We start from the raw sequence: 23,637 nt of genomic DNA, 5'->3' as shown, positions 1-23,637 counted from the left end.
GATTTGCCTGGCATATGCCCCACGTCAGGGCTACAGCCATTCACCTCAGATGGACGGCTTCTATTTTGCAGCATCAACATCTGGATACCCACCCATCTGAGTAAAAGGTAACGAGGACTAAGACATGCCACTCACCCTGGCAGGGAGGTGAAGGTCGTTGATCCATGTCCTCCTCACAACCCCACAGCTGCTGACCTCCTCCTCAACTTCCATCCAAGCCTTCCTGGTGATCTGGGTAGGCCTCCTCCTTCTGTCTGGTGGGAAGAGGACCTCCCGCCTTGCCTCAGCCAAATGGAATCAGTGAACGGTGGGGCCACCCGGTTGGTTCTCTCTGCCATTACTGCAAGTGGGTTCTGGTCCCCCAAGGTCTCAAGTTGGTTTCAGACAAGGTCCGGTGGGTCTCCCCTTTGAGTCAGAGGACAGCTCCTGTTCCCCTCAGCCTGCTATATGTCAGCGATGTCACTCTTGCTCCTCCCACTGTACTCTGAGAAGCAAGCAGCATTCTCAGAGTCACTAAAGGTGCTGAGAGCCCTTTTAAATGGCTGTCAGCACCTTCTTCCGGCTCTTGCCCCGCCCCCACCAATGCAGACCTTCCTGCCAACGCACGCCTTTTCTATTCAAAAGTGCGCCGACGAGACGCTAATTGATTAGCTAGCATCGATCGCGGCGGACGCCGAGTGGGAGTGCCATCCCAGACCGCTGCCCCACTGGGTCGCATTAAATTCCAGCCGTTAACTCCGTTTCTCTCTTCACAGCTGCTGCCGGACTTGTTGTGTTTTTCCAGCACTTTCTGTTTTTACTCCCTTCCTCAAACTGTGTACAGGCCACACTGGCCTACAAGCACCTCTCTGTGCATTCAATCTGCTGCACCGCTGTTAGGAATAAAAGGTAATTTTTATTAAAGAATCTGTTTTATGTTCAGGACTCCATTTTGTAGTTCAAAGACAATTTTTGCAGAATCTGTTGAAATAGGTGATGTCTGTAGGACGTCAACAAATCAGCAAGTCATGTTGGAGTAGCTTCCAAACACTCACTGGTACCTCAGGCAAAAGGTCGTTGTCAGTGCAAGAGCCTAAATAATGAGTAACTGCTGAGCCCAATCTTTTCCTCACTTGACATAGTGCAGTGTTTTGTTTCTATTTGTTTGCGGGCTTTTCTGACTAGGCTAGCATTTGTTGCCCAATCTCAACTGAATGGCTTGTTAGGCCATTTCAGAGAACATTTAAGAGTCAACCACACTGTTGTGGGTCTGGAGTCACATGTAGGCCAGACCAGGTAAGGATGGCAAATTTCCTTCCCTAAAGGACATTAGTGAAGCAGATGGGTTTTTACAACAATTGACGATGGCTTCATGATCACCACTAGCCTAGTTTTTTAATTCCAGATTTATTAATTAAATTCAAATTTTACTAACTACCTTGGTGGGATTTAAACTGCTAGCTCCAGCATGTTAGCCTGGATTACTAGTCCAGTGACATTACCACTACACCACTGCCATCCCTTAAGTATGAGACACGTCTCAGTGGATAGCATTCTTGCCGCAGAGCCAGAAGGCCCTGGGTTTAAAATTCCACTCCAGAGACTTGAGTACAAAATCTAGGCTGACACTCCCAGTGCAAGAACGAAGGAGTATTCCATTGGCAGAGGTGCCATCTTTTAGATAACATATTCCTGTATTGTAATTGCCTTTGAAATTTGCATTTCCTACCTTACAGCAGCAAATACACATCATAAGTACTTCCCTGGCTTTAAAGCACTGTGGAAGGTCCTGAGGTGTGTAAAGTGCTGTAGAAATGCAAATCTTTCTTTCTTTTGACTTTCCAGGAATCAGTGGATAACAATCGACATTGGAATATATGCTGAAGGTATTCCCCTTCCTGGCTCAGGAGAGGTGCAGCCAACGGTAGCAACCAACTGCTGTTCTGGCTGAAATGAGCTACCTCAGAGCAGACCAGGGATTCGCCATGTGATTATCTAGGGTTGTGAAGCCTTTTGCAATACTGCACAGTTCAGGACTCAAGTACTAACAGGACTGGTCTCTTTTTGCAGGTCTAAATGGAGAAAATCTAACCAGACTTCAAAGGATCATTTGACCATCATTTTCCAGTCCTCCTGGATACAGGTGTGGTGCCAGAGGATTGGAGGATTGCTAATGTTGTACCTTTGTTTAAAAAGGAAGCGAGGGATAGACTGGACAGGCCAGTCAGTCTAACCTCAGTAGTAAGCAGATTATTGGAATCAATTCTGAGAGATGGGATAAACTGTCACTTAATCAAGGACAGTCAGCATGGATTTGTTAAGGGATGATCGTGTCTGACCAACTTGATTGAATTTTTTGAGGAGGTACCAAAGAGGGTTGATGAGGGTAGTGCGGTTGATGTGGTCTCCATGGATTTTAGCAAGGCTTTTGACAAGGTCCCACATAGCAAACTGGTTAAAAAAAAAAAGCCATGGGATCTAGGGAAATGTAGCAAGCTGGATACAAAATTGGGTCAGTGGCAGGAAACAAAGGATTGACGGGTGTTTTTGCAACAGGAAGGCTGTTTCCAGAGGCATTCCGCAGGGCTCAGTACTGGGTCCCCTGCTTTTTATGGTATATATTAACGGTTTGGACGTAAATGTACGGGGCATGATCATGAAGTTTGCAGACAACACAAAAATTGGCCATGTGGTTGGAAGCGGGGAGGGCAGCTGTAAGCTGCAGGAAGATATCAATGGACTGGTCGGGGGGTGGGGGGCAGAAAAATGGCAAATGAAATTCAACTTGGAGAAGTGTGCTGTAATACATTTGGGGAGGTCAACCAGGCAAAGGAATACACAATTAATGGGAGAATACTGAGAGGTGTGGAGGAAGTGAGTGACTTTGGAGCGAATGTCCACAGATCCTTGAAGATAGCAGGACAGGTCCATAAGGTGGTTAAGAAAGCATATGCAATCCTTTCCTTTATTAGCCGAGGTTTACAGTATAAGAGCAGGGAGGTTATGCTGGAATTGTATAAACTGAGGACTGTGTGCAGTTCTAGTCCTCATTACAGAAAGGATGGAATTGCACTAGAGAGGAGATTTATGAGGATGTTGCTAGGATTGGAAAAATGTAGCTATGAGGAAAGATTTGTTATAACCCGGTGAGAAAGGGGTCTAGGGTTCCCTCTCAGCCATCACCTGGTCTTACTGTAACAGGGTTTAATTTTAAACACGCCCCATGTTTTTACCTTCCCCTTAGTGAATCCTAGTTCACTAACTTCCAATTGTAAGGCAAAGGAACTAGCCAAACAGGTTTTCTTAGGTTTAAAGAGAAAATGTTGAACTTTATTGAACTGAAACTCCAATTCAGTTAACGCCTACAAATATGCGTTGCACCCACGATAGCATGCATACGCAATACACACGTGCAGATAGAGACAGAAAAGAGCAGAAGAAATAAAGTGGAAAAGTTTGAGGCAATACTGTTCTTTGAGCTCGCTGTAAAGTCCTTGATTGTAGGTTTTGCTTTTCGTTGGGGCCCAGTATTCTACTTAAATCTTGTTCGATGTAGGAGACTTTTCTATCTTGAAGTTCATGTGTCCTCAGTGGGTCCAGAGGCATGTGAGAGATATGGGAGCAGACAGCAGAGATCTTCTCATTCCAGGAGCAAATAGTCTTTTCTGAGTTCAAAAACTCTGTGGCTAGTTCAAAAAACCCTGAACCAGCCAGTTAGCCATGTGACCAGCTGGTTTAACCAGTCCTGGCTTTTGTGGATTGTATCACTTTAGTAGTCTCTGTAAGGCTCTTCCTTACATTTTCAATGTCTTGTGATCAAAATCCATTGTGGCTTGAATGTGTCAGGGAATGGTCCTTTTGTCTCCACAAACACTGTCTGTTAGTATGCAAATGTTTTTCAGCTAAGTGTCTGGCAGCCCTTGTAACAGGCCTTCTCTTCTTCCCAGCAAGTTTAAAATCAATGTTCATATGACAAAATTAATATGCCTCATTTGTTGGCAGGCGGGGGCCTGCGTGACAGATTGGATAATCTGGGGTTGTTTTCCTTGGAACAGAGAAGGCTGAGGGGTGATTTGATTGAGAAGTACAAAATTGTGAGGGGTCTGGATTGAGTGGATGGGAAGGGTCTTAATTATCTTAGTAGCGAGGTTAAAGTGATTGGTAGAAAGACTAGAGGGAAAATGAGGAAACATTTTTTTACCCAGAGGGTGGTAGGTGTCTGGAACTCACTGTCTGCAAGGGTAGTAGCGGCAGAAACCCTCAACTCATTTAAAAGGTGTCTGGATGTGTACCTCAAGTGCCATAACCTGCAGGGCTACAGACCAAATGCTGGAAAGTGGGATTAGGCTGGGCGGCTCGTTTTTCAGCCGGTGCAGACATGATGAGCGTAGTAGCCTCTTTCTGTGCTGTAAATGTTCGATGATTCTATGATTCATTTAACGAATTATGCACATCGGAAACAATATGCAACTCTCGCTATATGGCGATAAGGCCATCACTAACAACTTGCATTTATGTTGTGCCTTTAACATAGTAAAATGTTCAAAACATCTCATTGGAGAAAGAGAAGTTAGGTAAGGTGAGCAAAACCTTGGTCAAAGCTGTGGGTTTCTTGAAGGAAGAGAGGGAAGTTGAGAGGGGTTTAGGGAAAGAATTTCAGAGCATAGAATCAAGACAATTGATTATTCTCAGGATAACAACAATACACAGGGAATTTGAAATGAAGAAAGGATTTTTTACTCAAAACTTTATTTGTTATGTTGTGATACAAATAGGACAAGTGATCACATTACATTACATGCTATTCACAGTCATCACAAAAACAGAGAACAAGGTTAATACATAACATGGCACTTGATTATTATCCCATAATGTTACAGGTACACCCAGAGCACAGTGATAGTGCTAGGACAGACAATATATAATAGAAGGGGGCAGTAATTGTTGGTTTGAGGATGAGAGGTGAACATAAAGGATGAGGATACAGAGGTATTTGACTAGTTTTAATGATCAGACAAAAGGACAATAAGATTTTTGAAACAACGACATTTAGCAGCTCACCTGATGTGCAGGCAAATCTGCTCAAAGTCTGGGCATCAGAATCAGTTCTGGGCACTGCACTCTGGAAAGGATATATTGGCCTTGAAGTGGGTGCAGTGGAGATACACCAGAATAACACCAGGGCTTCGAGGGTTAAATTATGTGGACAGGTTGATAGACTAGGCTTCTATCCCTTCAGTGTAGAAGATCTAATCGAGGTGTTTTAGCTGTTTCAAGGATTTGCTAGGGTAGTTGGGGAGAAACTATTTCCTCTGGTGGGGGAATCCAAAACAAGCATTAAAATTAGAGTCAGGCTGATCAGGGATGATGTCAGGAAGCACTTCTTCACACAAAGGGTAGTGGAAATCTGGAACTCTGTCCCCCAAAAATTTGCTGTGGCTGGGGGTCAATTGAAAATTTCAAAACTGAGTTTGATAGATTTTTATTGGGCAAGTAGGTGGTCTAACTGAATGGAAGAATGGGCTTGAGGGGCTGAATGGCCTGCTCCTTTTCCCAGGCATGGGCGAGGTCCTTGTGCAGGATCCAAGTAATGACAACTTCCCTGTTCCTCACACAGTGATTATTCTTTAAATCTGTCATTTCAAATGATAACAAGCCCCAATCAAACGAATTTCAGTAAAGTTTACAGTTAAATACAATGATAATTGGGTGGAAAGAACATTTAAAAAAACACTTGCCAATAATTCACAGGTACAGAAGTGCCGTGGGAGTTTTAGTAGAATGCCAGTGGGACGTTTAAAGTTTATTTACAAATTCTTTCGCAGCCAGTCAATATAATGGCTCATCATTTTCTGACCAATGGCGAAATCCGTCGGCCACGTAATGAACATCAGGGCGCCGTGAAAGGAGTCCTCGTAATGCTCGTGCGTGACCTTGACGCCCGCCTTCTTCAGTCTCGTGGCGTACATGGCCCCGTCGTCCCGCAGCACGTCATACTCACAGGTTGCGATGTACGCCTGCGGCAGTGCCTTGAGCTTCTCGTCGCCCACCAGGAGAGGAGCGGCCCTCGGGTCAAAAACCCCAGGAACCCTCACGGAGGAGTCCACGTTCTCCCGATCCGGGAGGGTGTACTTGTACTCCTTTCTGAATTTCTCCGGCAGGAGGACACTCCAGTTTGCAAAGTTACTCAAGCCCCCTGATTCGAGGGTGGTGTGGCTGTTGGTCATCATATTCTTCAGTAGCGACTTGTCGCGGCTAAAATATTCACTCCAAAACCTGATCATTAAGGTCTTAGGTAGAATAGGCATGTTCTCATTTTGCTGGTAGGAAGGAGTTTCAAAGTCAATGGTCTGAAGTGCAGGGTAGATTAATGCTTGAATCTTGATCTCAACTTGAACCTCTGGATCCTCCTGGATCTGTAAGGCATTCCCTGCATTAATCAGTACTCAAAATTGCTATGTACAAGTATTAATGGACAGATATAAAAGCAAAATACTGCAGATGCTGGAAATCTGAAATAAAAACAAGAAATGCTGGAAATACTCAGCAGGTCTGGCAGCAACTGTGGAGAGAGAAGCAGAGTTAACATTTCAGGTCAGTGACCCTTCATCAGAACTGACAAATATTAGAAATGCAAAAGGTTTTAAGCAAGTAAAGCAGGGGGTGGGGCAAGAGATAACAAAAGAGGTGTTGATAGGACAAGGTCACAGTGAATAGCTGACCAGAAGGTCACGGAGCAAAGGCAAATGGTATGTTAATGGTGTGCTGAAAGACAAAGCGTTAGTATAGAGAGGGTGTGAATTGACTGGAAAGCACAAAGCACTCCAAGCACAAACATTAAAATTTTTTTAAAAACTGGAACAGTGGGTAGGCACAGTAGAAACAAACTAAACAAGCTTAAAAAAAACTATAACAAAATAAAAAGGTAACAAGAAGAAAAATAAAAAATAACTAAACATAAAAAGGGTGGGGGGGCCGTCATGCTCTGAAATTATTGAACTCAATGTTCAGTCCAGCAGGCTGTAGTGTGCCTAATTGGTAAATGAGATGCTGTTCCTCGAGCTTGCGTTGATGCACACTGGAACACTGAAGCAACCCCAGGACAGAGATGTGAGCATGAGAGCAGGGGGTGGGGGGATGGGGGGGGGGGGGGTGGGGGGGGGGGGGGCGGGTGTGCTGCTGTTGAAATGGCCAGCAACTTGAAGCTCGGGGTCATGCTTACGGAAATTTTTTAAAATTCATTCATGGGATGTGGGTGTCGCTGGCCAGGCGAGCATTTATTGCTCATCCCTAATTTCCCTTAAGAAGGTGGTGGTGAGCTCCCTTCTTAAACTGCTGCAGTCATTGTGAGGTAGGTATACACACAGTGCTGTTAGGAAGGGAGTTCCAGCATTTTGACCCAGTGACAGTGAAGGAACGGTGATGTAGTTCAAAATCAGGATGGTGTGTGACTTGGAGGGGAACTTGCAGGTGGTGGTGTTCCCATGCATTTGCTGCCCTTGTCCTTCTAGTTGGTAGAGGTCACGGGTTTGGAAGGTGCTGTCTAACCAGCCTTGGTGTGTTGCTGCAGAGCATCTTGTAGATGGTACATACTGCTGCCACTGTGCGTCGGTGGTGAAGGCAGTGAATGTTAGTGGATGGGGTGCCGATCACGCGGGCTGCTTTGTCCAGGATGGTGTCGAGCTTCTTGAGTGTTGTTGGAGCTGCACCCATCCAGGCAAGTGGAGAGTATTCCATCACACACCTGACTTGTGCCTGGTAGATGGTGGACAGGCTTTGGGGAGTCAGGAGGTGAGTTAATTGTCACAGGAGTCTAGCCTCTGACCTGCTCTTGTAGCCACGGTGTTTATATGGGTACTCCAGTTCAATTTCTGGTCAATGGTAGCCCCTAGCATGGTGATAGTGGGGGATTCAGCGATGGTAATGCGATTGAATGTCAAGGGGAGATGGTTAGATTCTCTCTTGTTGGAGATGGTCATTGCCTGGCACTTGTGTGGTGCGAATGTTACTTGCCATTTATCAGCCCAAGCCTGGATATTGTCCAAGTCTTCCTGCATTTCTACACAGGCTGCTTCTGTAGCTGAGGAGTTGCGAATGGTGCTGAACATTGTGTAATCATCAGCAAACATCCCCACTTCTGACCTTATGATTGAAGGAAGGTCATTGATGAAGCAGCTGAAGATGGTTGGGCCTATCCTTAGGAACTCCTGCAGTGATGTCCTGGAGCTGAGATGATTGACCTCCAAAAACCACAACTATCTTCCTTTGCGCTTGGTATGACTTCAACCAACAGAGAGTTTTCCCCGATTCCCACTGACTTCAGTTTTGCTCGGGCTCCTTGATGCCATACTCAATTAAATGCTGCTTTTGATGTCAAGGGCAGTCACTCTCACCTCACCTCTTGAGTTCAGCTCTTTGGTCCATGTTTGAACCAAGGCTGTAATGAGGTCAGGAGCTGAGTGGCCCTGGCGGAACCCAAACTGAGCGTCACTCAGCAGGTTATTGCCAAGCAACTGCCGCTTGATGGCACTGTTGATGACACCTTTGATCACTTTACTGATGATTGAGAGTAGGCTGATGAGGCGGTAATTGGCCTGGTTGGACTTGTCCAGCTTTTTGTGTACAGGACATACCTGGGCAATTTTCCACATTGCAGGGTAGTTGCCAGAAGGGAATGAGCAGAGGTGTTCTGCAAAGCGGTCACCCAATCTGCATTTGGTCTCCCCAATGTCGAGGAGACAACATTGTGAGCAGTGAATACAGTATACTAAATTGAAAGAAGTACAAATAAATCCTTGCTTCACCTGAAAGGAATGTTTGGGGCCTTGGATAGTGAGGAGAAAGGAGGTAAATGGGCAGGTATTACACCTCCTGCAATTGCAGGGGAAGGTGCCTTGGGAAGGGGACGAGGTGGTGGGGATAACGGAGGAGTGGACGAGGATGTTGTGGAGGGAATGATCCCTTGGGAATGCTGACAGAGGAAGGGAGGGGAAGATTTGTTTTGTAGTGGCATCACGCTGGATGTGGCGGAAGTGGCGGAGGATGATCCTTTGGATCTGGAGGCTGGTGGGGTGGAAAGTGAGGACAAGGGGAACCCTGTTGCGGTTTTGGGAGGGAGGGGAAGGGGTGAGGGTAGAGGTGCGGGAAATGGGTCGGACACGGTTGAGGTCCATTATTAATTGACAGATATATTTGTATAACAATACTTTGCAATCTTAATCACACATGATCATTTTCTTTGCTGAAAAGAAAAAGCACAAATCTGAAATAAAAGCAGAAAATGTCAAATATCCAATAAGCCCATCACGTAGAGCTGACATAACATTAACCTCACTTTTCTCTGTGCGGCAAGCTGTGTATCAAGCTTGGTTCAGTTGGTCATCAAGCGAATATAGACACAAGCCTCGCTCCAGACCTTTCTCATATAATCTAAACAGACAAACTACTGAGGGAGTTCTACTTTGTCAAACATGAATGAGATGTTAAATTGAGGCCCTGTCTCATTACATTGACATTACATGACACTATTTGAAGAAGTGCTGGGTTCTTCTGCTCCCTTGCCCAGAAACACTCCCACAATCTACTGTGCCTAAGACAGATTAATTGGTCATTTGTCTCAGTGTTGTTTGTGGGACCTTTAATGTGAAAAATGGATGCCTTGTTAGTGTCACTGCAGATCAAAGTAATTGGCTGTGTGAATGTTCTTTGGGACATTTCTGGGAAGTGTGCTTGGGCACTGTACAAATGCAAGTCTTTCTCTTTCAGATGCTAATGGGCCTGTTGACTATTACCAGCATTTTGTGCTTCTCTTTAACATTGATATGAGTTAAGTTTACTTATTGTCCAAATGGGAGCAGTTTGGATTGAACAGGAACTGGGTTAGTGCTTGGTCTACTTTTGTTCTTAATCTATACAAATGACTTCGAAATTTATTGGAAAAACCATCTTGAAATTAGCTGATGACACAAAGCTGTGGACACAAAGATGACACTGTTTAGTAAACAGTGAGGAGGACTGTAAAAGACTTTAGGAAGAATGGAGGGGCAGAGTTGTGTGGCAGCGAGTTCAAGCTGGTGAAGGTTGGGAGTCTTCAGAAATTTCAAAAATAACTCTCGCCAGATCTCAACTGGCATGAGTTCCACTGAGGCCTTTCAAAGACGTAAATGGCACAATTGCCGGAGTAAATCAGGAAGAGCCTTGTGACAAGCCCTCTTAACACTGGGAGGTGCGGGGTGGGGGGGGGGGGAGGGGGGGTGGAGTGGGGTTGGTCACTGGCAGAAGACCTGCCTATGGATCCTCCAACTAGGATATAAAAGGTGAGAGCAAATGGGGCAGAAACCTGGTGTAACTGGAGTCAAGCCCATATTCAACCTCTAACGGGCAACAATTGATCATTCCACCCTTTCCGGTTCTTGGAACTGCAGGGACAACATGCTTAAATACCCTTGAACTCATAAACTGTGAGATGAGAAAAAAAGTAGTTATGCATATTAATCTGAATGTGATACAAAATACTTGTGATACCAATGGCAGCAGTTTTGTTCGATATCTATATGGTGTTCATTACAAGACTGACAATGCCTATTTTCCTTATAGTTAACAACATTCGCATCATATTGTGCATATAATAATTGTTATGAATAATATGGAGGTGAACAGACCCAATAAGGGTGCTCCCTGTCAAAGGTCAACACGCACATTTACCATATTCCTCCACCTCTGGAAACAAACCAATTCTTTCATGGATACTTTGTGATGTTCATATTATTGAACAGTGTTCATTCTTTATCTGAAGTTGCCCCCATTCTCTCAATTACTTTAAATGGAGGGTTTCAATATTGTGTTACGAACAGAGGAAAGATAGAAACTGCGAGAACCTCGTTAAAACCTTATAGCAAATGGGATTCAGTACTATTGCCTTAAAGTCCCCAAGTGACAACCATTTCCAATTTCATGTTGCTTCATCCTCTCCCTCGTACAACAAAAATATAAAGTAATCCAAAGTCTGTTCCTTGAGTCTCATTCAGCACAGACTAAGACCCTGTCCCCTAATTACTGAAACAATGCCCAGCAGAGACAGCAGATCAACACAGGAATGCAACCAACAGGACCACTGGTGAGCAGCACCCTTTTGTTCCCCAACGCATTTGAATTGCAGAGATCCAGATCAAACATAGACTTGAACAGGAAAAATGTACAGGGCTTGGGGAGAGGGGCAGAGGAGTGGGACGAATTGGATAGTTCTTTTGAAGAACACGATGGGCTGAATGGCCTCCTTTTGTACTATATGAATCGACACCAAGCTAAGAAGAGCAGTCCCCAATTTGGCATGAGCCATGGGAGAATAAGTAAATGGTCCCTTTAGATGAACCAGTCATTTCAAAAATATTATAAGTTAAGCAAATCAAAAACATGCAGGGTTGAGAATTGTCACAAGCCATTGGTGGTATTTGAAACTGTACCTGTTGGGCTACTGCAGCAGCCAAATTCCCACCAGCACTGTCTCCTGACACAGCTACTCTGTCTGGATCCACTGAGTATTGTACCAGCACATCCCGCTGTAGGAAGTATTTCACCACAGTGTAAACATCATTAAACTGATCAGGGAAATGATGCTCCGGTGCTAAACGGTACCTGGAAAATAAAATGGGTGTAAGACATAGCTGATGCCAATCAGAACTCTGCACAGTATTGACAGGAAATATTACATGCTGGCTCTCTAGGGAATATCACTTTGGACTTGAGCACTTCATCATCTTTCTATTTAAAAAAACAAATTGGGCGCAAAGGATTCAGGATTCAGCCACCTCAGCCCTAAACTCTGGAATTCCCTCCCTAAACCTCTCCACCTCTCTCTCCTCCCATAAGTCGTTCCTTAAAACTGACTTCTTTGGCCATGCTTTAGGTCGCCTGTCGTAAAATCTATTTATGTGTCTCAGTGTCAATTTGTTACTGATGGCACTCCTGTGACGTGCCTTGGGATGTTTTATGATGTTACAGGAGCTATATAAATGTAAGCTGTTGTTGTTGACGATGATGGACTTTTGCATTCACAATTTGAATACTGTAAATGAGGACATATTCTAGCGATTTGAAGTATTGTGTGGTGTCCAGTAGAATGTTTTATGGAAATCTTACAGTCGATTTTCAACTTCCCACCTCAATGCAAAACTGGCTTTGTAGGTCAATTGATTATTAAAGAATGTGTATTCAATAGATACCCGAACTCGCTTGGGGCTGTGTGGCTGATTAACAGAAAATAGTAGATATAGGGAGTGAGCTAAAGACCATAATGTAGTGTTGATAGTCACATGATCTTCGTACATCCAGAGATTGAAAGAAGGATCAACTGACACTCATCAATTAGTTTGTTGAATAAAAATGGTAAAGATTTAATAATAAACGTAATACAATAGACATCTTTAAAATTTTGAAGGGGTTTGATAGTGTAGATGTAAAGAAAATGTCTTCCACTTGTGGTGGATGCAGGGGGGGTTGGAGTCCAAAGCTATGGCCCATAGATGGTCATCAATAAATCCAACCAGGAATTCAGGAGAAACTTCTTTAGCCAATGAGTGGTGAGAATGTGGAACTCCCTACCACAAGTAGTAATTGAGCATAGGTGCCTTTAAGGGGAAGCTAGGTAAGTACATGAGGGAGAAAGGAATAGAAGGATTACTGATGAATTAAAGTTGGCGGAGACTAAACACTAGCAGAGACCAGTTGGGTTGAATGACCTATCTCTGTCCTGTAGATTCTTTGTAATAACAAAAACTACATGTTAAATAAATATGATACCTGTCAATGTGGTAAAGCCGAGGGAAATATTGATATAAAGCATAAAGTGAGATGACAATAATAGCAAAATACTGCGGATGCTGGAAATCTGAAATAAAAACAAGAAATGCTGGAAATACTCAGCAGGTCTGGCAGCATCTGTGGAGAGAGAAGTAGAGTTGACATTTCAGGTCAGTGACTTTTCATCAGAACTGGCAAAGGTTAGAAATGTAATAGGTTTTAAGCAAATAAAGTGGGGGTGGGGGAAAAGAGAACAAAAGGGAAGGTGTTGATAGGACAGAGAGCCGGAGAGATTAACTGACACGGACTGAAAGTTCACTGACCTGAAACATGAACTCTGCTTCTCTCTCCACAGATGCCGCCAGTAAGAGCATTTCCGGCACTTTCTGTTTTTATTATCAAAGTAATTCATGACAACGCTACTTCATCGGACAACGTCATCAGGATGCGCCGCGGTGCGCACATGCGCAGACGGTCTCATCCCCCTGCGCATGCGCTGCGGTCTGGCTTACCAGGACCGCTTTGCGCATGCGCAGACGACACGGTACGCGAATGCGCACACAGTCTCCTCATCACTGCGCATGCGCTGCGGTCCGACCTGCCGGTAAGGTTGTGCGCATGCGCAGATGACGTCATCGCGTTATTTCGTCTTCCTCGCCGACGCGCCTGTTTGGCCTTTGCGCATGCGTCAAAGCTTCGGCGCGACTTTTTGAAAGTGGAAGGAGGGGAGGTTTCGTCGGGCATTTTATCTGAATTATTTATTCGTTTTGGAGACTTGCTTCATTTTTATTTGACACAGGAGATTGGTCCAAGGTAAGTTGCTCTGCCTTTGTAAGTTGCTCTGAAAACATTTCCATTGTCTGGGCCACCACATGTTCTCCAGTCCCTGTTGTGAGTTGCTCTGAAAACATTTCCATTGTCTGGGCCACCGCATGTTCTCCAGTCCCTGTTGTGAGTTGCTCTGAAAACATTTCCATTGTCTGGGCCACTGCATGTTCTCCAGTCCCTGTTGTAAGTTGCTCTGAAAACATTTCCATTGTCTGGGCCACCGCATGTTCTCCAGTCCCTGTTGTGAGGTCCTCTGAAAACATTTCCATTGTCTGGGCCACTGCATGTTCTCCAGTCCCTGTTGTGAGTTGCTCTGAAAACATTTCCATTGTCTGGGCCACCGCATGTTCTCCAGTCCCTGTTGTGAGTTGCTCTGAAAACATTTCCATTGTCTGGGCCACCGCATGTTCTCCAGTCCCTGTTGTGAGTTGCTCTGAAAACATTTCCATTGTCTGGGCCACCGCATGTTCTCCAGTCCCTGTTGTGAGTTGCTCTGAAAACATTTCCATTGTCTGGGCCACCGCATGTAGCAGGATGAAGGCACAGTGACTGTGATTTCTGGCGCCAAACAGTACACACTGCAGATACATGATGGCCAGGCTACCTGCAGCTGCATCTTCTCCATTCAGACTTTGTTGCCCTGCAAACATGCTGTTGTTGTGCAGAGGCATCTGGGTCTGCCTTTGGACAGGCTCGCCCCCAATTGTCGCTGGCGTGCATCTCAGACACCAACGACGACGACAGGCATGGCTGCTGCCATTGTGATTACAGAGGAACAGCCAAGGCCCCTCAGCCACAATGAAAAATACCGCTTGCTTTCAGATCAATTGTACCAGCTACAACAGGCCGTTCTGCAGAGTGGAACGGCAGCATTCATGAGGAGACTGGACTGGCTGCGGCAACAGACTCTCCGCTGGCAGCAAGGACTGGCTGATGAGATGGAGCCACTTACTATGCCCAACAATTGCCCGGAAGCACCTTCGGATGGAGGTGGCCGCGCGCTGGACATCAGTCACGTGTCACAAACCCTAAATCCTGAGCGTCTCACCCCCTGGCCTAATGATCTGATGGACCATACATATGCCTGCCTGTTCAAATCTCCACTTCCCCTACCTGCGGTACCCTCTCCTTGCTGCTCAGTTACACAGTCACCTGCTCCTACACCCATCAGGGCAGTGCACATGGACACACAGTTACCTGCTCCTACACCCATCGGGGCAGTGCTCATGGGCACATAGTTACCTGCTCCTACACCCATCAGGGCAGTGCTCATGGACACACAGCCACCTGTTTCCCCATCCGACGTTGAAACAACCATGCAGAGCCTTGTGAGACTCCGCAATTGCCAGTTGCTGCCTGTCAAGCAGAGAGGGCGTCCAAAGGGGTCAAGCACTTGGGGAACATTCAGCAAGAAGAGACTGAGCACTAAAAGAAACAAGCATGCCGTGTCCAGTGGTAGCAGAAATGTGAATGCTCTTGCTGTGAACACAACTGGTGATAGTAGTAGGCAGGATTAAATGGGAATGGATGGAAAGACGCACGAGTAACATAACCACTGGCAGGGAACTGCTGGGCTAAATGGCCAGCTTTATGTTCATAGACCAAAACAAATGTGCTTCTTTTCCAGCACCCTCACATCATTCATGTTTTCCCTGAGAGCAGCATTGAACCATCACGAGATAGGGGCAATAACATCATCCTGCCTCCTACAGCTGAGGTGGGTACTAAGTGATTCATTGGCGGTGTTATCAGTACATGCCTTTACCGCAGAACACAAAGCATGCTCAACAGTAATTCCATTGGAGGGAGGGAAGCTCTGACACTGATGTTCTTTCCTTATTTTCTTTCATGTAAAACGTGCCCTTGAGAAAACCATCCTTGACACTTAAGGACGGCATTCAAGCAAAGGAGGCAGTGCGGGAGAGGACGCAAGGATGTGATGATTCCTGCATCTGAGGTGGGTAATAAGTGCTTCATTGGCGACGTTATCAATTGGTGCCTTCACTGCAGAACTTAAAAAGGTGTGCGCAACAGTAATTTCAGTGGATGGAGGGAGGCAGCTCTGACTCTGATTTGCTTTATTTCTTTTCATGTAAAACATGCCGTCGAGAAAACAATCCTTGAGACTTAAGGTCAGCATTCAAGCAACGAAGGCAACTGGATCATGCTGCGGAGCTCATCACGATGTGGAAAGGAACATTGTATTTATGGATGAATTGGGAATGCACATTGGGATGCACTTGGGGAACATTCACCAAGAATAGACTGAGCTCAGACTCTTGTGACTTTGCCTTCTTCACATGGACAATACAGTAGTGGAATAGAGAGCCAAGCTTTTATTCACCACAAGGCTCTCCAGGAACAATCTCTTTAGCTGTGCATAGCAGAGACTCGGCCTGTCTGTCTAACGGGAATGCTGGACACAACACTCATGTATCCATGCACAGCAGTTCCTCGGATACTTAATGAACTTAATAAAACTTTTCAATAATTAAACCCAGAATTGTTGAGGTTTTGTTTTGCATGCTATTTCCCCGATTTTGCAACTGCACTTCAGATATTCAACTATGGTGGGGGGGTAGAGGGAGGGGTGGGTGAAGAGGGGGAGGGGTGGGGAGTGCGGGGAGGGGAGGGGTGGGGAGAGGGAGCATGCAAAATGCAGGGACCAAACAGTTGCAATGCCTGAAGTACTGAGGAGAAGTAGAGAAAGCAACTGGGTAGGGGAGAAAGCAACTGGATTGGGCATCCGCAGCTGGAGGGAACGGCTGAATGGAGAGGGCCGGAAGCGAGAGGCCGTGGAGAGCCGCGGGGAGCGAGCGTGCGAAAAGCTTGGTGTCGCCGGGTAAGTCTTTTGCTGTTGTGTTTATGGCGCATACACAGAAAAAGGCATTCCCCTTCCGTTCCGCTGCTCCCCCCCCCCACTCTCTCCCCTTCCTCTCTCTCCCCCCAGCTCTCCCCCTCCCCCCTTCCTTACCCCTCCCTCTCCCTCTTTCACCCCCCCTCCCCATTTCTCCCCCCCTCCCTCTCCCTCTTTCTCCCCCCTCCCTCTCCCTCTTTCTCCCCCCTCCCCCTTCCTTACCTCTCCCTCTTTCTCCCCCTCTCCCCTCCCTTTTTCTCCCCCTCTCCCCTCCCTCTTTCTCCCCCCTCCCTCTTTCTCTCCCTCTTTCTCCTCCCCTCCCTCTTTCTCCCCCCCTCCCTCTCCCTCTTTCTCCCCCCCTCCCTCTCCCTCTTTCTCCCCCCCTCCCTCTCCCTCTTTCTCCCCCCCCTCCCCGGCACCGCTACCGCTGGTCTCCCCGCGCTGCTGTCCCCGGCCCCCGCGCTGCTGTCCCCGGCCCCCGCGCTGATCTCCCCGGCCCCCGCGCTGATCTCCCCGGCCCCTGCGCTGATCTCCACAGCCCCCGCGCTGCTGTCCCCGCCCCCCGCGCTGCTGTCCCCGGCCCCCGCGCTGCTGTCCCCGGCCCCCGCGCTGATCTCCCCGGCCCCCGCGCTGATCTCCCCGGCCCCTGCGCTGATCTCCACAGCCCCCGCGCTGCTGTCCCCGCCCCCCGCGCTGCTGTCCCCGCCCCCCGCGCTGCTGTCCCCGGCCCCCGCGCTGCTCTCCCCGGCCCGCTCCACTCTCTCACTCCGGCCATTGTATTCTGCCACGTGTTTGTCAGGTTTCATCTCTGTGATTTTTTGAGCAGCGCCATCTTTAGTCCTGGCAGCTGCAACAGTCGCAGGCTGTGACGTTATCGTGGCACATGCTGTATCTGCGCATGTGCCAAAACAGCGCCACCTACCGATCGCGTTGTCAACAATTGCGGTCTTTTATTATACAAGTGAGATGACAAGGTTGGTTGGTGTGAGAAATGGGAACTGTCACACTAGTGAAGTAGGATGTGCTTGTCTGAGGCTGTTTCTGAAGCACATCACTGGCAGAACAGAGGGAGTATGCTCCCAATCCCCTGCCCAAATCTAGCTGGAAGTGCAGTGGAAATCCCATTTACGCATGGAGCAGCTCCAAGGAAATTCCTGACCGTGATCTCAGAGTGCCGAATGCTGTCTGAAATACGCAAATGTTATGAGTTCCCCACACTAACACGTCCCAGCTTGATCAGTGCAAAATTTATCAGTAGGGAAACAGACACACGGGCGGAATTTTATGGACCCCCTCGGGATGACAACAGAGGCAGGGGGGCCCATATATCCCAACATTAACTGGGATAGTTTTAGTGTTAAAGGAATTGAAGGAGCAGAATTCTTGAGATGCATTCAGGAGAACTTTTTTGCCCAGTATGTAGCAGGTCGAACAAGATAGGGTGCAGTTTTAGACTAAGTTTTACGAAATGAAGATGGGCAGGTGGAAGGGGTGGCAGTGGGAGAGCATTTTGGTAGTAGTGACCATAATTCAGTCAGTTTTAACATAACTATGGAAAAGGACGGAGATAGAACAGGAGTTAGAGTTCTCAATTGGGGCAAGGCCAATTTTACTAAACTGAGGAGTGATTTAGCAAAAGTGCACTGAAAACAGCTACAAAAGGTAAATCAGTGTCAGAACAGTGGGAGGCATTCAAAGGGGAGATTCAAGGGGTTCAGGTTAAACATGTTCCCACAAAGAAAAAGGGTGAGACGGCCAAATCTAGAGCCCCATGGATCTCAAGCAGCCTACAGGATAAGATAAGGCAGAAGAGGAAAGCTTATGTCCGACACCAAGAACCCATTACAACAGAAAGCTGAAAGGAGTATAGAAAGTGGAGAGGTGAAATCAAAAAGGAAATTAGGAAAGCAAAAAGAGGACATGAAAGAATATTGGCAAGCAAAAGCAAGGTGAACCCAAAGATGTTTTCTCAATACATTAAAAGTAAGAGGATAACTAAGGAGAGAGTAGGCCCCATAAAAAACCAAAAAGGTAATCCATGTGTAGGGGCAGAAGATATTGGTATTGTTTTGAATGAATACTGTGCATCTGTCTTCACAAAAGAGGAGGACAATGCAGATATTGCAGTTAAGGAGGAAGAGTGTGAAGTATTGGATGTAATTAACATAGGGAGAGAGGAATTAGCGTCCTTGAAAGTTGCTATATCACCAGGGCCAGATGAAATGTACCTGGCTGTTAAAAGAAGCAAAGAGAGGAAATAGCAGAGGGTCTGATCATCATTTTCCAATCCTCACTGATACAGGCGCGGTGCTGGAGGATTGGAGAACTGCCAACATTGTACCTCTGTTTAAAAAGGGAGCAAAGGATAGATCAAATAATTACAGGCCAGTCAGTCTAGCCCCAGTAGTGGGCAAATTATTGAAATCTATTCTGAGAGACAGGATAAACTGTCACTTAGAAAGGCACGGGTTAATCAAGGATAGTCAGCATGGATTTGTTAAGGAAGATCTTGTTTGACCAACTTGATCGAATTCTTTGAAGAAGTAACAAGGAAGATAAATGAGGGTAGTGCAGTTGATATGGTCTACATGGATTTTAACAAAGCTTTTGACAAGGTCCCACATGGCAGACTGGTTAAAAAAATAAAATCCCATGGGATCCAGGGAAATGCAGCAAGGTGGATACAAAATTGGCTCAGTGGTAGGAAACAAAGGGTAATTGTTGATGGCTGTTTTAGCGACCGGAGGGCTGTTTCCAGTGGCATTCCACAGGGCTCAGTACTGGGTCCCCTTTTTTTGTGGTATATATTAATGATTTGGACATAAATGTATGGGACATGATCAAGAAGTTTGCAGACAACACAAAGATTGGTCGTGTGGTAGATAGCAAGAGGGATAGCTGTCGGCTGCAGGAAGATATTAATGGTCTGGTCATGTGGGCAAAAAAGTGGCAAATGGAATTCAACTTGGAGAAGTGTGAGGTGATGCATATGGGGAGGTCAAACCAGGCAAAGGAATACACGATTAATGGGAAAATACTAAGAAGTGTAGAGGAAGTGAGGGACCTTGGAGTGAATGTCCACAGATCCCTGAAGGTAGCAGAACAGGTTGATAAGGTGCTTAAGGAGGCATATGAAATCCTTTACTTTATTAGCCGAGGTATAGAATATAAGAGCAGGGAGATTGTGCTGGAGCTGTATAACTCATTGGTTAGGCCACAACTTGAGTACTGTGTGCAGTTCTGGTCCACTTCATTACAGAAAGGATGTAATTGGACTAGAGAGGGTACGAGGAGTTTACAAAGATGTTGTCAGGACTGGAAAAATGCAGCTATGAGGAAAGATTGGATAGGCTGAGGTTGTTCTCCTTGGAACAGAGAAGGCTAAGGAGAGATCTGATTGAAATGTACAAAATTTTGAGGGGTGGATAGAGTGGAGGAGAAGGGTCTATTCACCTTAGCAGAGAGGTCAGTGATGAGGGGGCATAGATTTAAAGTGATTGGTAGAAAAAATAAAGATGAGAAAAAACTTTTTCGTCCAGATGGTGGTGAGGGTCTGGAACCCACTGCCTGAAAGGGTGGTTGAGGCAGAGACCCTCAACTCATTCAACAGGAGTGTGGATATGCACCTCAAATGCCGTAAGCTGCAGGGCTGCGGACCAAATGTTGGAAGGTGGGATTAGAATAGGTGGATTGTTTTTCAGCCGACACAGACACGATGGGCCAAGTGGCCTCTTTCTGTGCCTTAAGTTTTCTATTATTCTATAAACTTGCGTGGGAAGGCAGGAGGGTGGAGTGCCCGTCGACTTCCCAATTACTTCCAATTTAGTCTGGAGCGGGGAAAGTGGAGGACGGCCCTCCTGCCCCAGGCCAATTGAGGCCCTTAAGTGGCCAACTAATGCCCACTTGAGGGCCTCTTCCTGCCTCCACTTGAATTTAATTGAAGGTGGCGGGGCCCACCGCCAAGGGGAGGCGCTGCCAGGTAAAAGCTGGTGGTCTCCTAGCTAGATTGGTTGAGGGGGGGGTCCCTCCTTTGGAGGTAATCCAAGTTCGCCAGAGAGGCCCCCCCATCCCCGGCAGCGATTACCATTCGCCCGGGAAGACCACCCGCCACATTCATGAATCCCATACCCCTCCCACCCATCACCGGGGCCTGCCTGAATGGCTCCAACGATCCTGACCCCACTTACCTCTCCCTAGGTCTCTCTCTTCGGTACTGCAGGACCCCCTGCAATACTGGCAGTGGCCACTTCATCCAGGGGCACTGCCAGTACTGCAGAGCTGCCAGCCTTCTGAATAACCAGAAGATCTGGGAGGCGGAAGCTCATCCCTTAAATGGACGCCATCCCCGAAGGTGGGCAGTTAATTGCCTGCCCGCCATGGAATTGCAATGGGGGACGGCCGGAGGGCCGAGGCGGGGTCTCCTCCCACCTTCTGACCCACCGCCAGGACCCCCATCGCGAGAATAAAATTTAGCCCATGGGTTCAGATAGTAAGTCAGGTACTGAGGAAAACATGAGGTACCCACTGAGGTTGTACAATAATAGGGAGGATGTATGTTGAGCAATACATGTTGCAGCAAATCACCACTCATCAATGACAGAATAATGGGCTATGGAGATAGATTCTAGGACACGCTCCCTGGGATATGGTCGTGTAGTGGTGGCTAGACTAGTAATCCAGAGGCCTGGACTAATAGTGCAGAGAATGTGAATTCAAATTCCACTGTGGCAGTTTAACAATTTGAAATAAGTTAAAAAATACTTTCGAAATAAAAAGCTGCAAACAGTAAAAGCGATCTGTCATAAAAACCAACTGGTTTACTAATGTCCTTCAGGGAAGGAAACCTGCTGCTAGGTCTGGGACTATTTGTGGCTCCAGTCCTACACAAATGTGGTTGACTCTTAATTACCCATTGACGTGGCCTCGTTAGCCATTCAGTTGTGACAAACCATTACCGGCAGCTTAAAAAGGCGGTTCCACCGCCACCTTCTCAGGACAACTAGGCATGGGTAATAAATGCCAGCAACGCCCACATCTCAGCATGAATAATGAAAGGATGTCTAAATAGCACGAGCATTGACCTGTCATTTTTATAATTCGACATTTAACTGATCAACAAGATCCCTTTTCTGAAGCAGCTTTTCCCCGTTCTGAAACTCTGTTCTTCACGTTTGTTTTGTTAATTCCCCAATACACCTTGTGCTGTACAATAACAACAATTAGTCTGTCGAAAACATCCAGAGAAATTACAATAAGCTCATCAAAATCCCCTCAACAATCTTCATCAATCTATCAAAACTACTCCTTTTCTTATTGATTAAAATTGACTTTGACAATCCCAAGAGTGTTTTTAAGTACTTTGCACAGTTACAGGGTCCAAACATAATCAATCATCCTCTCTTCCAATGGCGTCCCATTATGAGAACAAAGGGCAGTAACAGTTCTTACTCAACAGAAACTATGACTGCATTCAGTTCGGTCGCACTTTTTCTTGACAGGACATCATATGGTTGCATTTCTGAAAAAGAAACAAAAGATCAAATGATCTGCAGCATCAAAACCATTTAAACTGCTTCAGTTCAAATAACTTACAAAGAAAATATGGAGGAACACCCCCTGCCACCACCTTCCCTCCAAACTCAAGAGGAACAGCTGGCTCGACACAAAGAAAGAACTTGGATTTGTAATTCATTTTACCACAACCCTGAAGCAATTCACAGATAATAAATCACACTTAAAACGTTGGTACCAATACACCAACAAACACAGCAGCCACTTTTTCACAGCAAGGTCCCACAAACAGCCAAAATTGATTACTGGCTGGTTGATCACTCACAGGTTGTAGGCATCGCTGGCAAAGTCAGCATTTATTGCCCATCCCTTGAGAAGGTGCTGATGAGCTGCCTTCTTGATAACTGAGTGGCTTGCTAGGACATTTCAGAAGGCAGTTAAGAGTTAACCGCATTGCTGTGGGTCTGGAGTCACGTGTAGGCCAGACCAGGTAAGGACAGCAGATTTCCTTCTGGACTGAATTGTATGGGCCCCCGAGGGACGGGAATGGAGGCGGGGTGGGGCCATAAAATTGCATGGGAAGGTGGGGGTAGAGTGCCTTCCCGATGCCTTTGAATTTAGTCTGGGGCGGGGAAGGCCGAGGACAGCCTTCCCATCCAGAGGCCAACTGAGGCCCATAAGTGGCCACTTAAGGACCTCTTCCCAGCGCCACTGGTATTTTATCAGCAGCGGTCGGTGCCTCTGCCATGTGAGGTGGCTGTCCAGTAATCAACGCAGCCTCCGTATAACTTGGGCAAGGGGAGGTCCTCTTCCATGGGCAATCATGGTCCAATGAGGGCCCACAGCATCAAAGGCCACCCCTGTGCCACTACCCACCACTGGCCTCAGAAACCTCCCCCCACCCCCACCCCTTGCCAGGCGCTTGCCTGAGTTGCCCCAGCAAATCCACCCCCACTTACCCTGCAGTTCAGGCTCCATAGCTGCTCTACTTCAAGTGACAGCTGCAGTTCCAGCAGTGGCCAATGCTCCTGGTAGCGCTGCTGAGACTACTGAGCTGCCAGTCCTCTGATTGACTGGCAGATCCTGGAGGCGGAATCCCCGCAGTTAATTGCCCAAGTGCCGTGAAATGCAGCCGGGGCAGGGGAGGATCCTTCAAAGGGATGAGGCGGGGTTTCCCTCGCCTTTTGGGCTCAGGGTCGGGACCCCCACTGGTTACATAAAATCCAGCCTGGTGAATCAGTTGGGTTTTAACAGCAATCCAGTAGTTACACGGTTATCATTACTGATACTAGATTTTCATTCCAGATGTATATAATTATCTGAATTTAAATTCTCCAGCAGCCATGGTGGGAATCAAACTCATTTCTCATTATTCCGAGCCTCTGGAATATGAGTCACATAAAACCACTATGCTACTGTTCCCACAATGTTACGATCATGCCAATTTGGGGAGGGGCGTCAATCAGGAGACTGGCAAAGCTTGATATTTTTAACAGTTTAACATAAACTAGGGTTGCCAACTCCGCTTGGAGTTATTCCTGCAGGTTTCAGCATATGACCAACGCCCCTGTAACTGTCCCACCCCAACGCACGTCCATCCTCACGGCACTCTGCCTTTGCACGGCCAATTGGAAAGCAAATAGACTCTTTGTTACCTGATTGGC

The 23,637-nt window shown here is 46.6% G+C and overlaps 1 protein-coding gene and 1 long non-coding RNA gene across 2 annotated transcripts in view; one reads left to right on the top strand and one right to left on the bottom strand.

The window, feature by feature from the left end:
• The first annotated feature begins 598 nt into the window (after nt 1–598).
• LOC137375442 (uncharacterized) lies at nt 599–16,101 on the top strand. The gene is made up of 3 exons (XR_010975998.1): nt 599–888; nt 2,050–2,122; nt 15,233–16,101. It is a non-coding gene; the product is annotated as an uncharacterized lncRNA (long non-coding RNA).
• The window catches only part of LOC137375441 (arylacetamide deacetylase-like), an 86,525-nt gene continuing 67,612 nt past the window's right edge, over nt 4,725–23,637 (bottom strand). Inside the window, exons 3-5 of the mRNA XM_068042672.1 lie at nt 21,911–21,980; nt 11,442–11,613; nt 4,725–6,395 (exon numbers count right to left, since the gene is read on the bottom strand). Of these exons, the coding sequence (XP_067898773.1) occupies nt 5,787–6,395; nt 11,442–11,613; nt 21,911–21,980 (851 nt within the window). The 3' untranslated portion in view covers nt 4,725–5,786. The remainder of the gene's footprint in view (nt 6,396–11,441; nt 11,614–21,910; nt 21,981–23,637) is intronic.

The sequence above is a fragment of the Heterodontus francisci genome, chromosome 11 (assembly GCF_036365525.1).
Source record: "Heterodontus francisci isolate sHetFra1 chromosome 11, sHetFra1.hap1, whole genome shotgun sequence".
In the NCBI taxonomy this organism is placed as follows: Eukaryota; Metazoa; Chordata; class Chondrichthyes; order Heterodontiformes; family Heterodontidae; genus Heterodontus; species Heterodontus francisci.
This window is presented reverse-complemented; position numbering and strand designations above follow the sequence as displayed.